At 44.0% G+C, this 18,366-nt stretch overlaps 2 protein-coding genes across 4 annotated transcripts in view; one reads left to right on the top strand and one right to left on the bottom strand.

Moving 5' to 3' along the window:
* Positions 1-3,017, bottom strand: part of PSME4 (proteasome activator subunit 4) — a 212,390-nt gene extending 209,373 nt beyond the window's left edge. For 2 of the 3 annotated variants that reach the window (XM_075127152.1, XM_048842866.2), the window contains exon 1: positions 2,680-3,016. In XM_075127152.1, coding sequence (XP_074983253.1) covers positions 2,680-2,888 — 209 coding nt within the window. In that variant the 5' untranslated portion in view covers positions 2,889-3,016. Of the gene's footprint in view, positions 1-2,679 lie in introns of all 3 variants that reach the window. The other variant, XM_075127153.1, reaches the window with a different exon arrangement.
* Positions 3,018-5,796: 2,779 nt separating this feature from the next.
* The window catches only part of ACYP2 (acylphosphatase 2), a 181,266-nt gene continuing 168,696 nt past the window's right edge, over positions 5,797-18,366 (top strand). Inside the window, exon 1 of the mRNA XM_048842883.2 lies at positions 5,797-5,886. The gene's annotated coding sequence lies outside the window, so the exon portion shown is untranslated. The remainder of the gene's footprint in view (positions 5,887-18,366) is intronic.

Below are 18,366 nucleotides of genomic sequence, written 5' to 3'. Positions count from 1 at the left end.
GAGAGAAACCTGGCGCGCGCACACACACAGGTTAGAGGATAGCCAGGTACACACACATTGCAGTGGGGGTAATAAAAGGCGGGTGCACACCATCAGTGTGTGTGTGTATAAACAGAGGATAAGTACACGCGCCTGAGGGGAGGCATATTGAGGGCAGGTACACCCCCACCTCCTGGGGGGAGTTACTGAGGGTGGGTACACACACTTCTCCCCACGGGGAGGAGTACAGAGGACAAGTACACCACTGCAGGAACGGGTAAGAAGGGTGGATGCACATAATCCCCAAGGAGGGTACCAAGAGAGGTTGTGTACACGCACGCACACAACGACCAAAGGCAAGAGGGATACCAGGGACAGGTGTACATACACACCCACACACCCCCTCAGGGAGGGCGGAGATACCAAGGGTAGGTGTGTACACCCCTTGGGGTGGAAGGATACCGAGGGCGGGTGTGTACACATGCACGCACACACCCTGGGGGTGCCAATGGCACATGTACACTCACGCCCCGGGGCAATGATGGTGTATGTACATACAAATACACACACCCCGGGGCATTGACAGCACGTGTACAAACATCCATGTACCGGGGAAGGGGACGACGACACACCAATGGCACGTATATACACATATGCCGGGGGGAACAATGGCATGTCTACAAACACACACACATGCTGGGGCTACTTATGGCACGTGTATATACAAACTGACTTACCAGCAGCACCAATGGCGTATGTACATGCAGGCATGCGTGGACCAGGGTACCAATGGCATGTATACATGCACTCACCGGGAGTACCACTGGCAGGCGTACATGCAGACGCGCACGCACTGGGGTACCAGGCACTGATGGCAGGGTGTATACCATCGGGGACATTGATGGCGGGGGGTGCATACACACATACCCAGGGGCACCAAAAGCGCTTGTGTACACCCACACACCCCCATACCCGGGGGGGCACCGACGGCAGCACACACACACACCCATACTCAGGGGGGCACCGACGGCGGATGGATACACACACACACACCCAGGGGCACCGACGGCAGCACACACACACCCATACCCGGGGGGGCACCAACGGCGGGTGCGCTTACACACCCACATACACACTCCCCTACCCCGGGGGCACCGACGGCGGGTGCACGTACACACCCACATACACACACCCCTACCCCGGGGGCACCGACGGCGGGTGCGCGTACACACCCACATACACACACCCCTACCCCGGGGGCACCGACGGCGGTTGGGTACACACACCCCTACCCCAGGGGCACCGACGGCGGGTGCGCGTACACACCCATACACACTCCCCTACCCCGGGGGCACCGACGGCGGGTGCGCGTACACACCCACATACACACTCCTCTACCCCGGGGGCACCGACGGCAGGTGCGCGTACACACCCACATACACACACCCCTACCCCGGGGGCACCGACGGCGGGTGCGCGTACACACCCACATACACCCACCCCTACCCAGGGGGCACCGACGGCGGGTGCGCGTACACACCCACATACACACACCCCTACCCCGGGGGCACCGACGGCGGGTGCGCGTACACACCCACATACACCCACCCCTACCCAGGGGGCACCAACGGCGGGTGCGCGTACACACCCACATACACACACCCCTACCCAGGGGGCACCGACGGCGGGTGCGCGTACACACCCACATACACACACCCCTACCCAGGGGGCACCGACGGCGGGTGCGCGTACACACCCACATACACACACCCCTACCCAGGGGGCGCCGACGGCGGGTGCGCGTACACACCCACATACACACACCCCTACCCAGGGGGCGCCGACGGCGGGTGCGCGCACACACCCACATACACACACCCCTACCCCGGGGGCACCGACGGCGGGTGCGCGTACACATCCACATACACACACCCCTACCCAGGGGGCACCGACGGCGGGTGCGCGCACACACCCACATACACACACCCCTACCCCGGGGGCACCGACGGCGGGTGCGCGCACACACCCACATACACACACCCCTACCCCGGGGGCACCGACGGCGGGTGCGCGTACACACCCACATACACACACCCCTACCCCGGGGGCACCGACGGCGGGTGCGCGTACACACCCATATACACACACCCCTACCCAGGGGGCACCGACGGCGGGTGCGCGTACACACCCACATACACACACCCCTACCCCGGGGGCACCGACGGCGGGTGCGCGTACACACCCACATACACACACCCCTACCCCGGGGGCACCGACGGCGGGTGCGCGTACACACCCACATACACCCACCCCTACCCAGGGGGCACCAACGGCGGGTGCGCGTACACACCCACATACACACACCCCTACCCAGGGGGCACCGACGGCGGGTGCGCGTACACACCCACATACACACACCCCTACCCAGGGGGCACCGACGGCGGGTGCGCGTACACACCCATATACACACACCCCTACCCAGGGGGCACCGACGGCGGGTGCGCGTACACACCCACATACACACACCCCTACCCCGGGGGCACCGACGGCGGGTGCGCGTACACACCCACATACACACCCCGATCCCGCAGCCCTACGGCCGAGCCGGCTGGGGCCGCTCTTCCAATCCCAGCTGCCCCGGCCTGGCTTGCCCTCGGCGCCCCGCAGGGAGGCGCTGCTCGGCCCGGGCGCAGGACTCACGTGGAGAGTTTCCTGGTCCAGAAGAGCCCCCCGGGCCACAGCTCCTGCAGCTGCACGGCCCGGCCCAGGTTGCCTTTGATCTGGGCCAGCAGGCGGCTCGCCTCGGCCTCCAGCCGGTCCCCGTACGGCAGCAGCTTGTTGTAGCCGATCTCCTTCTGCGGCACGAAGCCCGGCGCCTCCCCGGGCGGCCCGCTCCCGCTCCCGGCCATGGCTGCCGCCGGCGCCGTCCCCTGCTGCCGCCGCCCTCTGCGCCCGGCTCTGTCCTAACGGGTCACACAGCGGCTCCTGGTGACGAAGCAACCAACCGAGCGAACGGCAGCCTCCCGCTCGGGCCAGGTCACTTCCTGCGCGGGGGGCGGGGGGAGCGGAAGCGGGAGGTGGAGGCGGGGGGCTGAGCTAGCAAGGGGCAGGGGTAGGGGAGGGGGGAGTGGGAGAGGCCCTTTAGGAGCCTTGGGGGACTTGGGGCAGGCCTCTGGGGCCTCAGAGGGGCAGGGAGGGTGGGGCAGGCACTGGGAGCTGAGGGAAGTCAGGGGAGGCGGTCGGGGAGTGTGACAGGGAGACTTCAAGGTGAGGATTTGAGGAAGGAGGTTGGGAGGAGGCAGGGCTGAAAGGAGCTCTGGAGGGAGAGGCAGAGTTGGGTGTCTGAAGGGGAGCCGGGAGTAGAGGCTGAGACAAGTGTGGTGGGGATTGAGCTGAAGAGGGACAAGAGAGAAGGAAGGGGCTGAGTCACTGGCTGCCTAGCAGTGCTGACCTGCCCTAGAGCTCTGTCCGGGTTGGATTCATTCTGGCAATATTTAAAGTCGCTCTGTCTTGTTAGGAAGGATTTCGCTGGGCATTTGAATGAGGCCGTTTAAAATTTCACTTAAAAAGAAATCTTTATGCAGATTGTCCCACCCTGACAGCCCTTGACACAGAGTGCGGGAGAGGAATACTCATCCCTGCTTCTGTGGCATCCACGCAAATATGGTATTAACAACAGTGTAAAACTGTTCCCCACATCGTCGTGGCAAGTGAGGCAAAAGATAATTTTCCTAATTACGTTTTACTGACATTTTGTGCCAGAGCTGAAGGGAACAAGGGGGTGAAATTTTGACTGAATGATCACACAAAGTATATTTTTAATAGCTTTTAATTCTAATCAATATAAAGAGACAACTAAAATGAAATATGCTAATTGGAGGACAATCTTGCTATTGAAGAAATCAACACCAGACATTGTAGGACTGCAGGATCCATTCACAGTCTGTAGTAAATATAGAGAGAGGAGGCAGAGAAAGCTGTACAGTTGTGTTAACTAAGATTAAATGCCCAAGAGGGTGACTGTGCTAGTTGTGGTGGATTTCACCAGTGTAAGAAACAATGGTGCTATGCATCCACGCTAGTTATCCCATTTTGGGTGGATTTGTACCCCATGCTTACACATAGCACTTTAATCAACAATTGCAGTTTCATGACCCTCTAGGTATCTGGTCTACAAGTTCTCAGCACAAGTCCCTGAAGCAATGGCTTGTGGGACATTTCAAAAGGCTTCTGTGTGCTCAAGGGAATAGTGGGAAAAGGGGGAACTATCCGTGTAAGTACGTAAATGAGACAGTGTCATAAATGTAAAGGGAAGGCTAACCACCTTTAAATCCCTCCTGACCAGAGGAAAAACTCTTTCACCTGTAAAGGGTTAAGAAGCTAAAGATAACCTTGCTGGCACCTGACCAAAATGACCAATGAGGAGACAAGATACTTTCAAAACAGGGGGGAGGAGGAAACAAAGGGTTCTCTCTGTCTGTCTGTGTGTGTCTTTTGCTGGGACCAGAGCAGGAATGCAGGTCAGAACTCCTGTAAAGGGTTAATAAGCAGTCTAGTTAGAAATGTGTTAGATTCTGTTTTGTTTAAATGGCTGATAAAATAAGTTGTGCTGAATGGAACGTATATTTCTGTTTTTGTGTCTTTTTGTAACTTAAGGTTTAGCCTAGAGGGATTCTCTATGTTTTGAATCTGATTACCCTGTAAGGTATTTACTATCCTGATTTTACAGAGGTGATTCTTTTACTCTTTCTTTAATTAAAATTCTTCTTTTAAGAACCTGATTGCTTTTTCATTGTTCTTAAGATCCAAGGGTTTGGGTCTGTGTTCACCTATGCAAATTGGTGAGGATTGTTATCAAGCCTTCCCCAGGAAAGGGGGTGTAGGGCTTGGGGGGGATTTTGGGGGCGAAGTGGGCTCTTTCCCTGTTATATTTGTTAGACGCTTGGTGGTGGCAGCAATAAAGTCCAGGGACAAAAGGTAAAATAGTTTTTACCTTGGGGAAGTTTTAACCTAAGCTGGTAAAAATAAGCTTAGGGTTTTTTTCATGCAGGTCCCCACATCTGTACCCTAGAGTTCAGAGTGGGGAAGGAACCTTGACAGACTGATTTTCAGAAATGTCAAGTGCCCACAACTCCGACTGACGTTCAAAATCCACTTTTTGTGGCTTCATGGTTTACCAAAAAGCAGTTTAGCAAGTTTACCCTGATGTGAGGGCCGAAGTCACATTTGTCCTCCAACTTCTGTGAAATTGTTGGGGTTCAAAGGCGAATTAAATATTGGTGTTTCCCAGAAAGTATGAATTTTAAATAGGAATTGGGCATCCAAATCCATTAGACACCTTTGACTATCTCAGCCATAATGTCCTCAGGGCACATTCTTTTATAAGCATAAACTCTACTTCTGGAATGCTGTTCACTGACAGTGCAAACATTCTGGCTAATAGTTCATATGGTAATAATTCACAACCTCACAGGAGATTTTCATGACAGACTTTGATCAAAAGAGGTTGAAATAATTTTGTTTTTATTAAGAAAAAATAAAAAGCAAGTCTTGCATTGGGAGACACTAGTACAAAATGGGTTGGATTAGACATATTGATCTGCTGTGATAAGTGTTGTCACAGCATAAACTGGTCCTTTTTCATGGTAGTTGGGCTCAGCCTTACTTTTCCCAGGTGATGGATTTGTGCTGGTGGTTTGGTCAGGTGACCAATCATCATGTGCCATAGAGAATGGGGCTGCTTCCTATAAGAGGAAGCCTGCTAAATTAGAAGGAAAATCAAATAACATTAATTTTAAAATAATTTCTTTAGGAGGCACTGGTCTAGTAAAGAGCTGGAGAAGGTCTTTCCAAAGCGAGGAGCCTGGAGTGGGACCGGCTCAGATCTCTTGTTCAAAGGGAACTAAGGTACGAAGAGAGAACGAGAGAGAGAGAGGTGGTCCTTGCAGCTCTGATACAAGGATAGTTGAAGGAGCTCTAATACAAAGGGAATTAGGAGGCCTTGAGAAAGGGTTGATCCAAGAGGAGGCAGCATAGCCTGAACAGGATAGTATGAACAGTTGAAGGAGCTGATGCTCGCTCTCGCTTAGGGGTATGGGCTGGGGGTTCCAGCTAGGGTATGAGGAAAAAGTCCAATTTCTGTTGTCAATAGAGCAAATGGACTGCTGAGCCCGGGGTGGGGGGTCTAGAAAAGGACCTATATAGCCCACTGAGGACAAAAGCATTGTGTGGACTTGAGGTTTGATCCAGATGTCCTAAGGGGACACCCAGTATGAGTTTGTTCGATGTCTGTCTTATTTTGTGGGACTTCTGGTTCCATCTCTCCCTATGTCCCTTCCTTCCCCCCTGCCCTGAAGTAGGGGTGGACTTTCTGATTTGGCTGGAGAGCTAACTCTACAATAAACATGAGATTTGGCTTATCCAAAAGTGGCAGATTGAAGTGCTAGAAGACCTGTAGAGAATGAGACAATGAGTAAACTAGAGTGAAGAAATTGAGGCAGCAGTAAGCATCTAATGTCAGGTAAGATTCTGTTACAGAGGTCCATTTTAATGATTAAGTTCTTCAGTCATTAAAGTGGAGTTCAAATGGTGCCTGATTCTGCCACTGACTTAACGAGTGTAGTTTGAAGCCTATGTTGAGTGTATGAGAGGAGTACTGATCGCTGTTACAGCTAGTTGTCTCCTAAATATAATTAATTGAAATTCCTTTCAAGAATTACATAATTACCAGGCAGCAACTGCAAACTGATTAGATTTAAAGCTACTACTAAGGGTAAATTCAGTTTTCTGATCTTTACATTTGTACTAATTCTCCTTATAAAGGAAAATGGCTGGTTCTGAATGCTGAAACAATGGGCAACAATTGTACAGCTATTGATACTGGAAGAAATACAATAGACAACCTTAATTAAACATAAAATAAAGACTATGATACTCAGAGATTGCTGTTTAATTTTCCAGAAGAAAAAATTCACACCGAATCCCTTCCTGACTCTTTCAGTGTTGTAAATTTTTCTTTACTAACACTCCACAATAATAAAACAAATAGGCGCAGCAAGAAATGGTGTGCATCATGTTCACATATGTATCGGTGACCAAAGAGGAAAACTCCACTGGTTTCGCAAGGTCAAAAAAATCAATGCAGGCACTGTTAGTTTCTTTTAGAACTACAGACATATCAGTACTGTCACAATTTTCAAAGCATGCCTATTGCTATAATCGTAAGTATATGAGTCAATACTTTCAGACAAGAGTGCCTAAAAGTAGGCATCTAAATCCATATTTATGGAAGTTCAGGGTGCTCAGCACCTCTGAAAATCAGACCACTTTATTAGGTGCTTAAATTATAGGTGGAACTGGTAACAATGGCTACAGTTAAGGCTACCTATCACTTTCTATTATAAGTCCATCTTTTCAGTTGCTTATAACTTTTTCAACTTTAACCATTTGGGCTGAAATTTTCCATGCTTATTCTCTGTCTTAAGGGAATTTTTAAAAAAATTTTAGTTAAATGGCTTGTTCACTTCAGGGAATGAGGTGAGGATAAAAAATATTTTTGCCACTTTTAAAATAAATTTTCAACCATTTATTTGAAGAGCTCTAGTTCCTCTGGGGCTTGGGGTTGCGGGGAAATCAGAAGTATCCCCACATGAGGCAGTCCTGTGCTTAAAGATGTGGTTTCCACCAGAAAGAGCAGAAGAGAATGATACCAAACAAACCAAGTGATTTATTTCTTTTCATTATTAAAAGTACTCAATTATTAAAATTTGTTTCTCTTTAATCATGGTATGCCCTACTGAGTAAAAACCTCCTGTGACTAAAATAATGTGTGTGGTGGTGAGTCACATCTCTGAACTGGCATTAAGAGAAAATTAAGATTTCATCTACCATTCCTTGTTTCTCTGGCTTGTAATTTTTGGTAGGAAATGGGTGGGTGCTCACCACATTAACACATTTCTTTCTCTCACACAAGATCTTGATTCTATTCAGTAAAGGCCAACTCATCACACACATTACTACAAATAAGTGGTAAGCCTTGTCTATTCTAGAAAAATAACACCCTGCTGAAAAAGGAAGAGAGCAAAGGATGCAGCTGAACACCATTGTGCTAACACAGTATCGCTGCAAGTTTAGACAAAGACAAATGGTGTTCCATACTCATTCAGAAACTGAAGTTAAAAGCTGCATTCTAATGTTTAAGTATGAGTCTAGTTAAAATATAATTAGGTATTTTAAGAACTCTTTGAAGTTTAAAAATTAAAATGATTTCTTTGTGTCCTTATACCCAATTTTGATACTCTCCTTAGGAAACCCAAAACCGTAAGCCACTGATACCTTTTTGCTTCAGCAAAAGTGAGTTTTGCTGGGGCTTAAATTGTCAGATTCTTGCCACACCAGTCTGTCCATCTCATCAGCAAACTCGAGATTTTACCCATCTTCAACTTACCTTGCAGGTAACATACAGTGAACCCTAGTTCCTGAATTCCTCAGAGATGTGTCTCTGCCATGTGCAGTCCCTCTCACTGGACACTCACAGAAATTGTTTGCTTCCTCCAAAGAGGAAGTGCACACACCAGCCTGTTAAGTTAGCTGAGGATGAACTCTTGACTTCAGCATAACAGCAGTGAGATGGTTTACATAAAACTAAGAATGTTTATTAATAAAGAACTTAGATTTAAGTGATACTAAGCAAAAGTAAAAGAGACAGATATGGTTACAAACAAAATAAAACATGCTTTCTAGTGTCCAAAACTTAACTTTAACAAGCTACAATCTTTGCCTAAACAGCTTTCTCACTTATATAAAGTTACCAACATCTCCAGACCATCTAGCAAGAGGATCCAATGTTCACAGAATTAGAGGGTGCTGTCCGATTTGTTCCCTAAGTGATGGTAACTAAAATGTCTCTTTGCTCCCCTTATATTTCCCAGAGTTCATTGTTTTTGCCTCAAGAGTCAGAAAGATCCCCTGGGGGTTCAGACTTTAGTGCTGCCCGTCCCCCCCACTCCCATCGCTGTGCTCACCAAGATGTTTCCTCCACCACTCATTAATTTAATTTCTTTGTTTACCTTTCATGTATATGTACTTTCATTGTCCTCTGCATGTAATTAAACCAGGCAGAGAGGTAATTTCACATTTCTTTGTCTAGGGCAAGCTTGGTTTATTCACTGCCGCCAAAACATATTAAGAACATATTTCAAGCATAAATACATAACTCTTTGAACATACATCACACAATTATATTCATGGTCAGTGTGTCACCAGTTTTTATGATACCTTACAAGACATTGTTGGGCTAAATATTCTGACAAGTGTGTTAGGCCTGATATGAGTTACAGTATAGTGGGCCTTCTGCCAGTTGGTACTGAGGGACTTGGTGTCACACCAATTAAATTACATAACACGACAATCAGGAATATAGGTAGATTGTGACTGGTTTATGCAAGCAGCAGTTTTCAGTGCAAGATAGTGTTTAAGAAATTGACATTTGAAAACTAGACATGATTTACTCTGTGTTTGGATTTGAACTATAATTTTGATTATATTTTTGCTATTGGCAGGTATTTTCAAGTTAATTTTAAAATTGTATTATGTTACTTCAAATCAACAATATCACTCTACATAGCTGTCTTTGAAACCAGAATTAAACATTATTTTATCTATTGTACATCACATACAAAACATTGCTAGCACCAAAACAGTAATCCTGGTACAAATTAATTTGCCTTCTTGGCACTCACAAATGGGATCAGTATTTTTCAGAAAACTTGAAATAGGTAAACAAGCAGTTTTAGAAAACAATTCTAATTCCATTTGCAATAATAGTATTAAGCACACACTGTGTTTTGTCCATTCTATCCATTTTAAATACATTGATTAACTGTTAGAATTGTTTGGTTTCTACCTCCTTTCCAAAAATGAAATAATTTTAAACTTTTTTCCCTAGTGTGCTGACACTAAACTGTTTAAAAAAGCAAAATGATACATTCTACAGAAATGTTTTACGGAGTCAAAAATAAACCTATGCTTCAGATTTGTAGTATGTCTTGGCTGCAGTTGGCACATAAAAGCACATTTGGTTCCTGAGTCATATGATGGACTAGTAGTCTGAGCTGAGGATCCATCTGCACTGCTTGCATCAACAGCTCTTATTCAGTGGGAGGAATATCAATTGAGAGCACATTAAATACGGTGCCACCTGTCATCTTTGGCTTCAAATCTTAAGAACAACTGATGAATCCAAGTTAAGTGTTTTAGCTGTGAAGGAAATGCAGTCCCTCCATTCATGAGAAATTTCAAATTTTACCATTGGTTTATATCACATCACCCCCTGTTCACACATTCCTTTGGTGAATGGCTTGCTGCCTTAGATCAACTAACACTACCATTGTCAACACCCTGTATTTAGGAAACTTGTCCCTGAGCCTAAAACATGACTATGATCTCAATCTGAAGCAACCAGCTTTCCCCACAGAGAATTTTTGTCCAGTGTCCAATCGCCCTTTCTAGAATAAGGTAAAGGTGAAAATTGGTGATAGGCAAACTACTAAGTATTTCAGAGTAACAGCCGTGTTAGTCTGTATTCGCAAAAAGAAAAGGAGTACTTGCGGCACCTTAGAGACTAACCAATTTATCTGAGCATAAGCTTTCGTGAGCTACAGCTCACGAAAGCTTATGCTCAGATAAATTGGTTAGTCTCTAAGGTGCCACAAGTACTCCTTTTCTTTTTACTAAATATTTGGCAATTTGGATAAGCACCCTAAAATATGTTGGCTTATTGTATATGAACCACAAGGCCTTCTCTGACTGGTAATCTGACTACTGTACCTCAGAAGCCCCCTTTCAAAATAAATAAATAAATAAAAAATCAACAAGGCACAAGAGAGTATATTGCTTTTTGATGCTGTCAAAATAGTTGGCCCCCAGATTGTCCACCATTCCTTTCTCCTCCACCAATATAGAAAAAGATATATCGCAAATCAAGAGCTCCAACAATCATTTATAACAAGGTGTAAATTTAAGCAGACATAGTTATACCAGTATATCCCTGTGGACACACATTCCATTAGAAGCACCTTTTTTCAATTTAGCTTATATCATTTGGGAAGGGGCTCAAACTAAACCAAAAAAAGCCACTCATTCTAGAATAAGAATTTCCACTGATGCAGTTATTCCTGAATAACTGATAGAACTTTCCTTTGTAAACAAGGCTGTAAGCATGCATGTCACACTGCCATCCTCAGCTTCACACTCTTGTTGGTTCTGTTTATCTGAGTTTGCTGAAGATTAAATTTGACAAGAACGCTGTGATTAAATAAAATAGATCACAAGATTCTCCTAAATTTCAATCCCTTCCCAGCTAACTGGAGTTAACAGGGGAGTGGAGAAATGACACTGACATATCAAGTACACATCTACATCCACTACACCTAGAAACCAAGCTCAAAGTCATTGCTGGTGTAACTCAACTGAAATCAGTTGTTACATCAGGACTGAATTTGTCTCTCCAAATTCTGGGGGGGAGGGTTAATAGACTTCCTGACTCTTAGCTGTTATTTTAAAAAGTTAAATTCTCTCAGAAGATAGATCAGAACTTGATTCTGATATTGTGCTCGTTTGCTCTCTCCATTCATGAACCTCCCAGAGATCACTAGGAAATTTTTGTGCCTAGAGAGACAAAATAAGAGAGCTGAACCCCACTAGGTGAGTTTTGCAGCTGAATTTTTTCCAAATAACGGCTGCCACCACTGACATTATAGGGGCTGATTTTAAAAATCATGTATGTTCCTCTGATATAAAATAAGCCCTCCAAGTTTAGGGAATGAAGTGTCAGATTTTTTAGCTTTTCAGCACTGAGAGGTTGTTTGCCTTTATGTCCCATCCACTTGCCAGACAGAAAGCAGCTGCTGGAAAGCATGTGATGGAAAGGACCTTGCCAAGGCCAATTCTAGGGATTCTGCTGTGCTAGGAAATCCAGGAAATATAGTCACTTCTCAGCCTGCTGTCACTCACATAAAAATTATCATTAAATATTTTGATGTTTCATGCACCTGCTCTTTTTTGCCAATAAAGTAGAACTGGTTGTGGACCTGTCCAGCCTTAATTGCATGGCTAACTACAGCTCTTATCTCTCTCTCTCTCTCTCTCTCTCCACCCCCCACAAGCAATGTATGCCAGACCTTTACAGGCAGTTCTCACTTCTCTAGTTTGTGTATTTGCTCATCTTCCAACTACCTACAATACGACTCCTTTAGCACTTCAGTAAACAAAGCTCCAACTATCTTCCAGAAGGATTATTTATAGACCACAGCTAACTTGAAACTGTTAGAGGCCAAATTGTGAAATCCTTGATATTAGGGCTGTCAAGCGATTAAAAAAAATTAGTTGTGTTTAATCATGCTGTTAAATAATAATAGAATACCATTTATTTAAATATTTTTGATGTTTTCTACATTTTCAAATATTTTGATTTCAGTTACAACACAGAATACAAAGTGTATAGTGCTCACTTTATATTTATTTTTATTACAAATATTTACACAGTGAAAAACAAAAGAAATAGTATTTTTCAATTCACCTAATACAAGGACTGTAGTGCAATCTCTTTGTCATGAAAGTTGAACTTACACATGTAGAATTATGTTCAAAAAATAAGTGCACTCAAAAACAAAACAATGTAAAACTTTAGAGCCTACAAGTCCACTCAGTCCAACTTCTTGTTCAGCCATTCGCTAAGACACATACGTTTGTTTACATTTGCAGGAGATAATGCTGCTTACTCTTTGTTTACAATGTCACCTAAAAGTGAGAACTGGTGTTCACATGGCACTGTTACATCTGGCGCTGCAAGATACTTACATGCCAGATGCAGTAAAGATTCATATGTCCCTTCATGTTTCAACCACCATTCCAGAGGACATGCGTCCATGCTGATGACGAGTTCTGCTAGATAACGATCCAAAGCAGAGTGGATATATTCATATATATAACATATTCATTTTCAGCATCTGAGTCAGATGCCATCAGCAGATGGTTGATTTTCTTTTTTGGTGGTTCGGGTTCTGTCATTTCCGCATCGGAGTATTGCTCTTTTAAGATTTCTGAAAGAATGTTTCACACCTCATTTCTCTCACATTTTGGAAGGCACTTCAAATTCTTAAACCTTGAGTCAGGTACTGTAGCTATCTTTAGAAATCTCACACTGATACCTTCTTTCCATTTTGCCAAATTTGCAATGAAACGAACAACATGTGCTGTGTCATCATCCGAGATTGCTATAACATGTAATATATGGCAGAATGCGGGTAAAATAGAGTCATACAGTTCTCTCCCAAGCTGTTCAGTCACAAATTATCTAACACATTTTTTTCTAATGAGTGTCATCAGCATGGAAGCATGTCCTCTGGAATGGTGGCCAAAGCATGAAGGGGCATACGAATGTTTAGCATATCTGGCATGTAAATACCTTGCTATGCTGGCTACAAAAGTGCCATGCAAACTCCTGTTCTCATTTTCAGGTGACACTGTACATAAGAAGCAGGCAGAATATCTCCCGTAACTGTAAACAAACTTGTTTTTCTTAGCGATTGGCTGAACAAGAGTGGACTTGTTCACTCTAAAGTTTTACATTGTTTTGTTTTTGAGTCCAGTTATGTAACAAAAAGAAATCTACATTTGTAAGTTGCACTTTCATAATAAAGAGATTGCACAACAGTACTGGTATGAGGTGAACTGAAAAAAACATGTCTCTTTCAGGGGGTTGGCTGACTTTGAATATCAGCTGCTGTTATTTTTAATTGGCTCAACCCTGTTGTGGGCTGGCCTTGATAGCACCTTCAGTTCATGAATAGGGAATCTGCTTAATGCACATGCAGCTGAGTTGTAATTGCTTCTGTTCTTGTGGTGGGAAACTCTCAGACATCTTGAAAGGTAGAGTTTAACTCTTTCTTCCATCCATTCTGTTTTCTGAGATATCCCTTTTGTTCCCTCAGGGTTCAACAGGAGTTGAAATTCTGTTTCAAATGAGTCCAAACACTTCTATTTTCTGTGAAGGTCCTTCAGCTCTCAAAATAGTCTTTTTAAACTCAAAAGATTTTTAAAGTCTTTACACTTAAGTGATCATCAAAGAAGCTATCGTCTTTTTCTTTTTAAAAAAAGAAAAAGAGTACTTGTGGCACCTTAGAGACTAACCAATTTATTCTGAAACCTGTCATTTTTCTTTTTAGTAATCTTTGGGAAGTTCTTCTTGTCTTGCTGAGTTTGGTGAGGGGTTGCTTAGGCATTGCCAGATAACTAATGAATTTCAATATTTTTACACTCAAATGTCTTCTTACATTAGTAACCAGTTTAGAATCAAATGATCTTGCTATATTTGGACATCAAACATCTTACTATTCATACAACAATGAGGCAATTCTTATATGAAGGCTTTCATTTAGATATAAAATATTTGCAAATATCCATCTCAAAAGAAGCTATATCATTGTAAGCATTTGAGGACCAACAAAAGCTTTCACCTTTAAGTGGAAACATGAATTAGAAGTGTCGTCTACAAAACATTCCCTGACCAAAAATGTTCCCCTTAACCTTTGAAGAATAAAGTTTTTAGAGGGTTTATCAGTTTCAATAAGAGTATTTCCAGAATTCTTTGTGTGGGTTTAAACTAGTGGTTTTTCTCTTTGCTAAGAGAGGAGGGGTAAAAGAATCCCATTTTTAAGACTTTATTTTAGTTGATAGCTCTGGTAGCATATCTTAAGCATCACTCCTCTTTAAAGTATCCTGAAAAAAACAGGCTCACATTCTTTTACACAACAAGAACTCTTTCTAAAACAGAAATATCTTACAAAGTCTCTTTTCTTGAGATAAAGACCATATCTATACCAAACTGGTATCTTATAGAAGAGGGATGTGTCCTGTTCTTTGATAAAACACTTCTGTTGGTTTATGTGCCTTTTGATCAAAGGGTTTCTAGATTTGCCATACATTTACCATTTGCAATCAAAGGCTCTTAGTTATTGTGCTTTGTGTAGCATATTTAATAACACTTAGATATATCTTCTAAAACATAGTATAGAAAAAATAGTATAGAAAGCAAAATAGAAGTTATAAAACTGCATTTCAGTTTCCTCTTCTTTGACACGTTTCATCCTTTTCACTGGTTGACAGAAAGTAGATTTCCTAAAAGTTTTCCTTAATTGAACATTTAATATGATTAAATAAGCAATGAAAACATAATAATAATAATAATAATAATCTCCAAAGATCCTGTATATGAAAATATAAGAGTCCCTTAAAATTCAGTAACGGCACAGACAAGGTTTGTAATAACCTAACATTACAATAGCACATTAGAATTTTATTAATAATCATTTTTGCATCTGTAGTGAGATTTATCCCCCACACAACCTATAAAGGGAATCAGTGTCTAAAGAAGACTCTGATATATTTATTTTCAAATCCCAGCCTATCCAGACTCTATGATGATGATGATTTGCAGTAAACAAACCAATTTCAATTTTACATCTTCCAAGGTTTGTAATATAAGCAATCCTATATTTTATGGGCTATATACTCAGACTCCAGTTGGCAAAAACAGACTTGGTGACTCAATGAATAGTTATGGGTTTGATAAGTCTGAAGGTTTTTGTTTCATATATGAATGATAAGCAGCTGGGAGAAGCATAGAAAGCTTTATCAAGATGTTTAAAATCCTCAGTTCGTTTAGTGCTAAAATGTTAACCTTGTTTTTTTTTTTGTGTAGCTAGGCCACCTGGACTGTGTTGTACCTGGGCATATTAACAACCTAACTGTGCACAGATGATTTACCAGAGGAGATGATTTGGGGATGTAGCAGGGAACCTGAGTACTCAATATGGCTGCTTCAAATCAGGGGAATTTTTAAATGTGAAGATGGGCAGTGCTGGAGTTTTCAAAACTTGGCCTGCTCTGAGGACTCAGGCTGCCAGGGCATTGTCACTCTAGGTCCATGCTCCACCATTGGGTTTTTCATAAACCAGCTTTTCAAATGAAGCTATGATACCAAACACTTTTGCCAAATGCCACAATACCCCTTTTCTACTCTGGACCAAAAACATTTATTAAGCCAAGAAGGGTTTATATGGTGACCAGTAGGTAATAGAAAAATCCACATAGACCCAGCAAATGTGCAGAACATCAAAAATACAAATAATTCTCAGATTGGTCAATTCCCCACCTCACTATGCCTTCTCAGATTAGGTGAAGGGGAAATATTGCAGAAAAGGCATATACAGCAAATAATGGGCTATTGTAGCAAACTTTCACCCCAAAATGCAATATATACTCTAAACATGTAAGATCACATTGGGAACTATCATTTTCCATCCATACTCCAGACTGACGCAAAGAACACCAGCTATGATTTTTAAAAATGGGTTCCTAAAGTTAGGCCCTAAATCCATATTTAATTCATGGGAGTTGCAGAGTGCTTGTAACTTTGTATAATAAAGCCATTTGTTTAGGTGATCAAACATGGGTTGCCCATTACCCAGTGGAGCATGGTTTTTGTCTGCTGAGATGAGGTTCCTTTTTCTGAATTTACTGAAGAAGAGGTTGCTCTCATACAGTGTTATGGGGACATTCCACTGACTAGCAAACCTGAGAGGTAATCGTTCCAAATAGGCCCAGGGACACATAGCACACTTTCAGTAGCACAGGGGTAATAAAAATAACCTTGTGAAGGATACCCGTGCACTTTCTTCCATGACAATGTTACAAAGGATGACTGTAGAATCTGCAGCAGCCCTTCTGGACCCTCCCAGATAATTGTTAGGCCAGACACTGCAACACTGCTCCTTTTCATTCACCCACCTGTGTTTCTAGACACAGGTACAGTACATGGACTAGTGAAGATATTTGTTTCCCTCACCAGCTCCAGTTCCACCCTGACTTAAAATTGCAGTGGGAACGTGGGGAGGCAGAATGTAATTACCTGAACTGGAACTTGGCTAGAAGACTAGAATTACCACCTCATTTCGAAAGTGCTTTAAGATTGCTGATGCTCACAAGTAGTCTGGACTTCTGTTTAACACCTCATGTGAAAGATGGCACCTCCAGCAGCACAGTGCCCCTACACACCAGGCTGGGACATGGGTTCCATTCAAATACTGCCCCAGTTGACAGTACTCGGTTCCTGAAGTCAGATAGGGTCACCGGATAAGGTGGTATGACTGCAGACCAGGAAAAAGTTTTGGGGTATTCAGTTGTACACCAGGGAGTTTGAGGTCTACAAAACAGGTCAAATGGGGCTGGAGAGTACAAGGCCCATCAGAGAAGGATTTTACATATATCTATAGCAGTGGTTCCCAAACTTGTTCTCCTGCTTGTGCGGGGAAAGCCCCTGGCGGGCCGGGCCGGTTCGTTTACCTGCCGCGTCCGCAGGTTCGGCCGATCGCGGTTCCAAGTGGCCGCGGTTTGCTGCTCCAGGCCAATGGGAGCTGCTGGAAGCGGTGCGGGCCGAGGGTGTACTGGCTGCCGCTTCCAGCAGCTCCCATTGGCCTGGAGCAGTGAACCGCGGCCACTGGGAGCCGCGATCAGCCGAACCTGCGGACGCGGCAGGTAAACAAACTAGCCCGGCCCACCAGGGGCTTTCCCTGTACAAGCGGCGGAACAAGTTTGGGAACCACTGATCGACAGGTATATAACAGGGCCATATCTTGCATGTTTTTTTCATTTTGGTGAGGGATAGGTGCATAAACAGGAAAAAAAAGCTTATGTTTTAGAAAAAAGGAGTGTGTGTAACAGGGCATAGCAGGGCCCCCTTTGCTCATGCCTCTGCTCTGCTCCAAAAACCACTCAGAGACTTTCTGGTTCAGCAATCACCAGTGCAGTTTATTTACAGTGTGAAATCCCACCACCTTCTCACCATATACAGCATGGGAGTTTCAATCTGAAGGACTTCCCAGCCTTTGCAGCCAGGAAAGAAGAGCTTCTACTCTCTAGTTTCCCCCTTTCTGTCTGTCTTGTCTGGCTTCCTTCCTCTGAGGCTTTTATGCAGCCTCAGGCTAATCAGGCTGGCAGCTGTTTCCCCCTTTCCAATCAGGAACAGGTTTCTCTAGGCAGCTCCAATGGAACCCCTTTGATTGGAGCTCGTGTGACAGAGGGCTGGCTCAGGAGTCCCAGCCCAGCACCCTGGTACAGTGCTATGATAAATTTTGTACAAAGTATACCTTGTGAGGTATCATTTGAAAACTCATAATTTGCTGATCATTATTGTCCTGGTAAAATATGTATGGCAACATTGCATGTAAAGTTATCAGATTCCTCTGTATGGTATTACTAAGACGTGTTCTAAGTCCGGTGGAGCAGCCACAAACCAGTTCCCCTGAGACAAAAGCTGGCACCTCAGTC

Source organism: Caretta caretta, chromosome 3 (assembly GCF_965140235.1).
Source record: "Caretta caretta isolate rCarCar2 chromosome 3, rCarCar1.hap1, whole genome shotgun sequence".
NCBI classification, from domain to species: Eukaryota; Metazoa; Chordata; order Testudines; family Cheloniidae; genus Caretta; species Caretta caretta.
The sequence above is the reverse complement of the archived record's forward strand: the minus strand, read 5'-3'. Positions and strand labels throughout refer to the sequence as shown.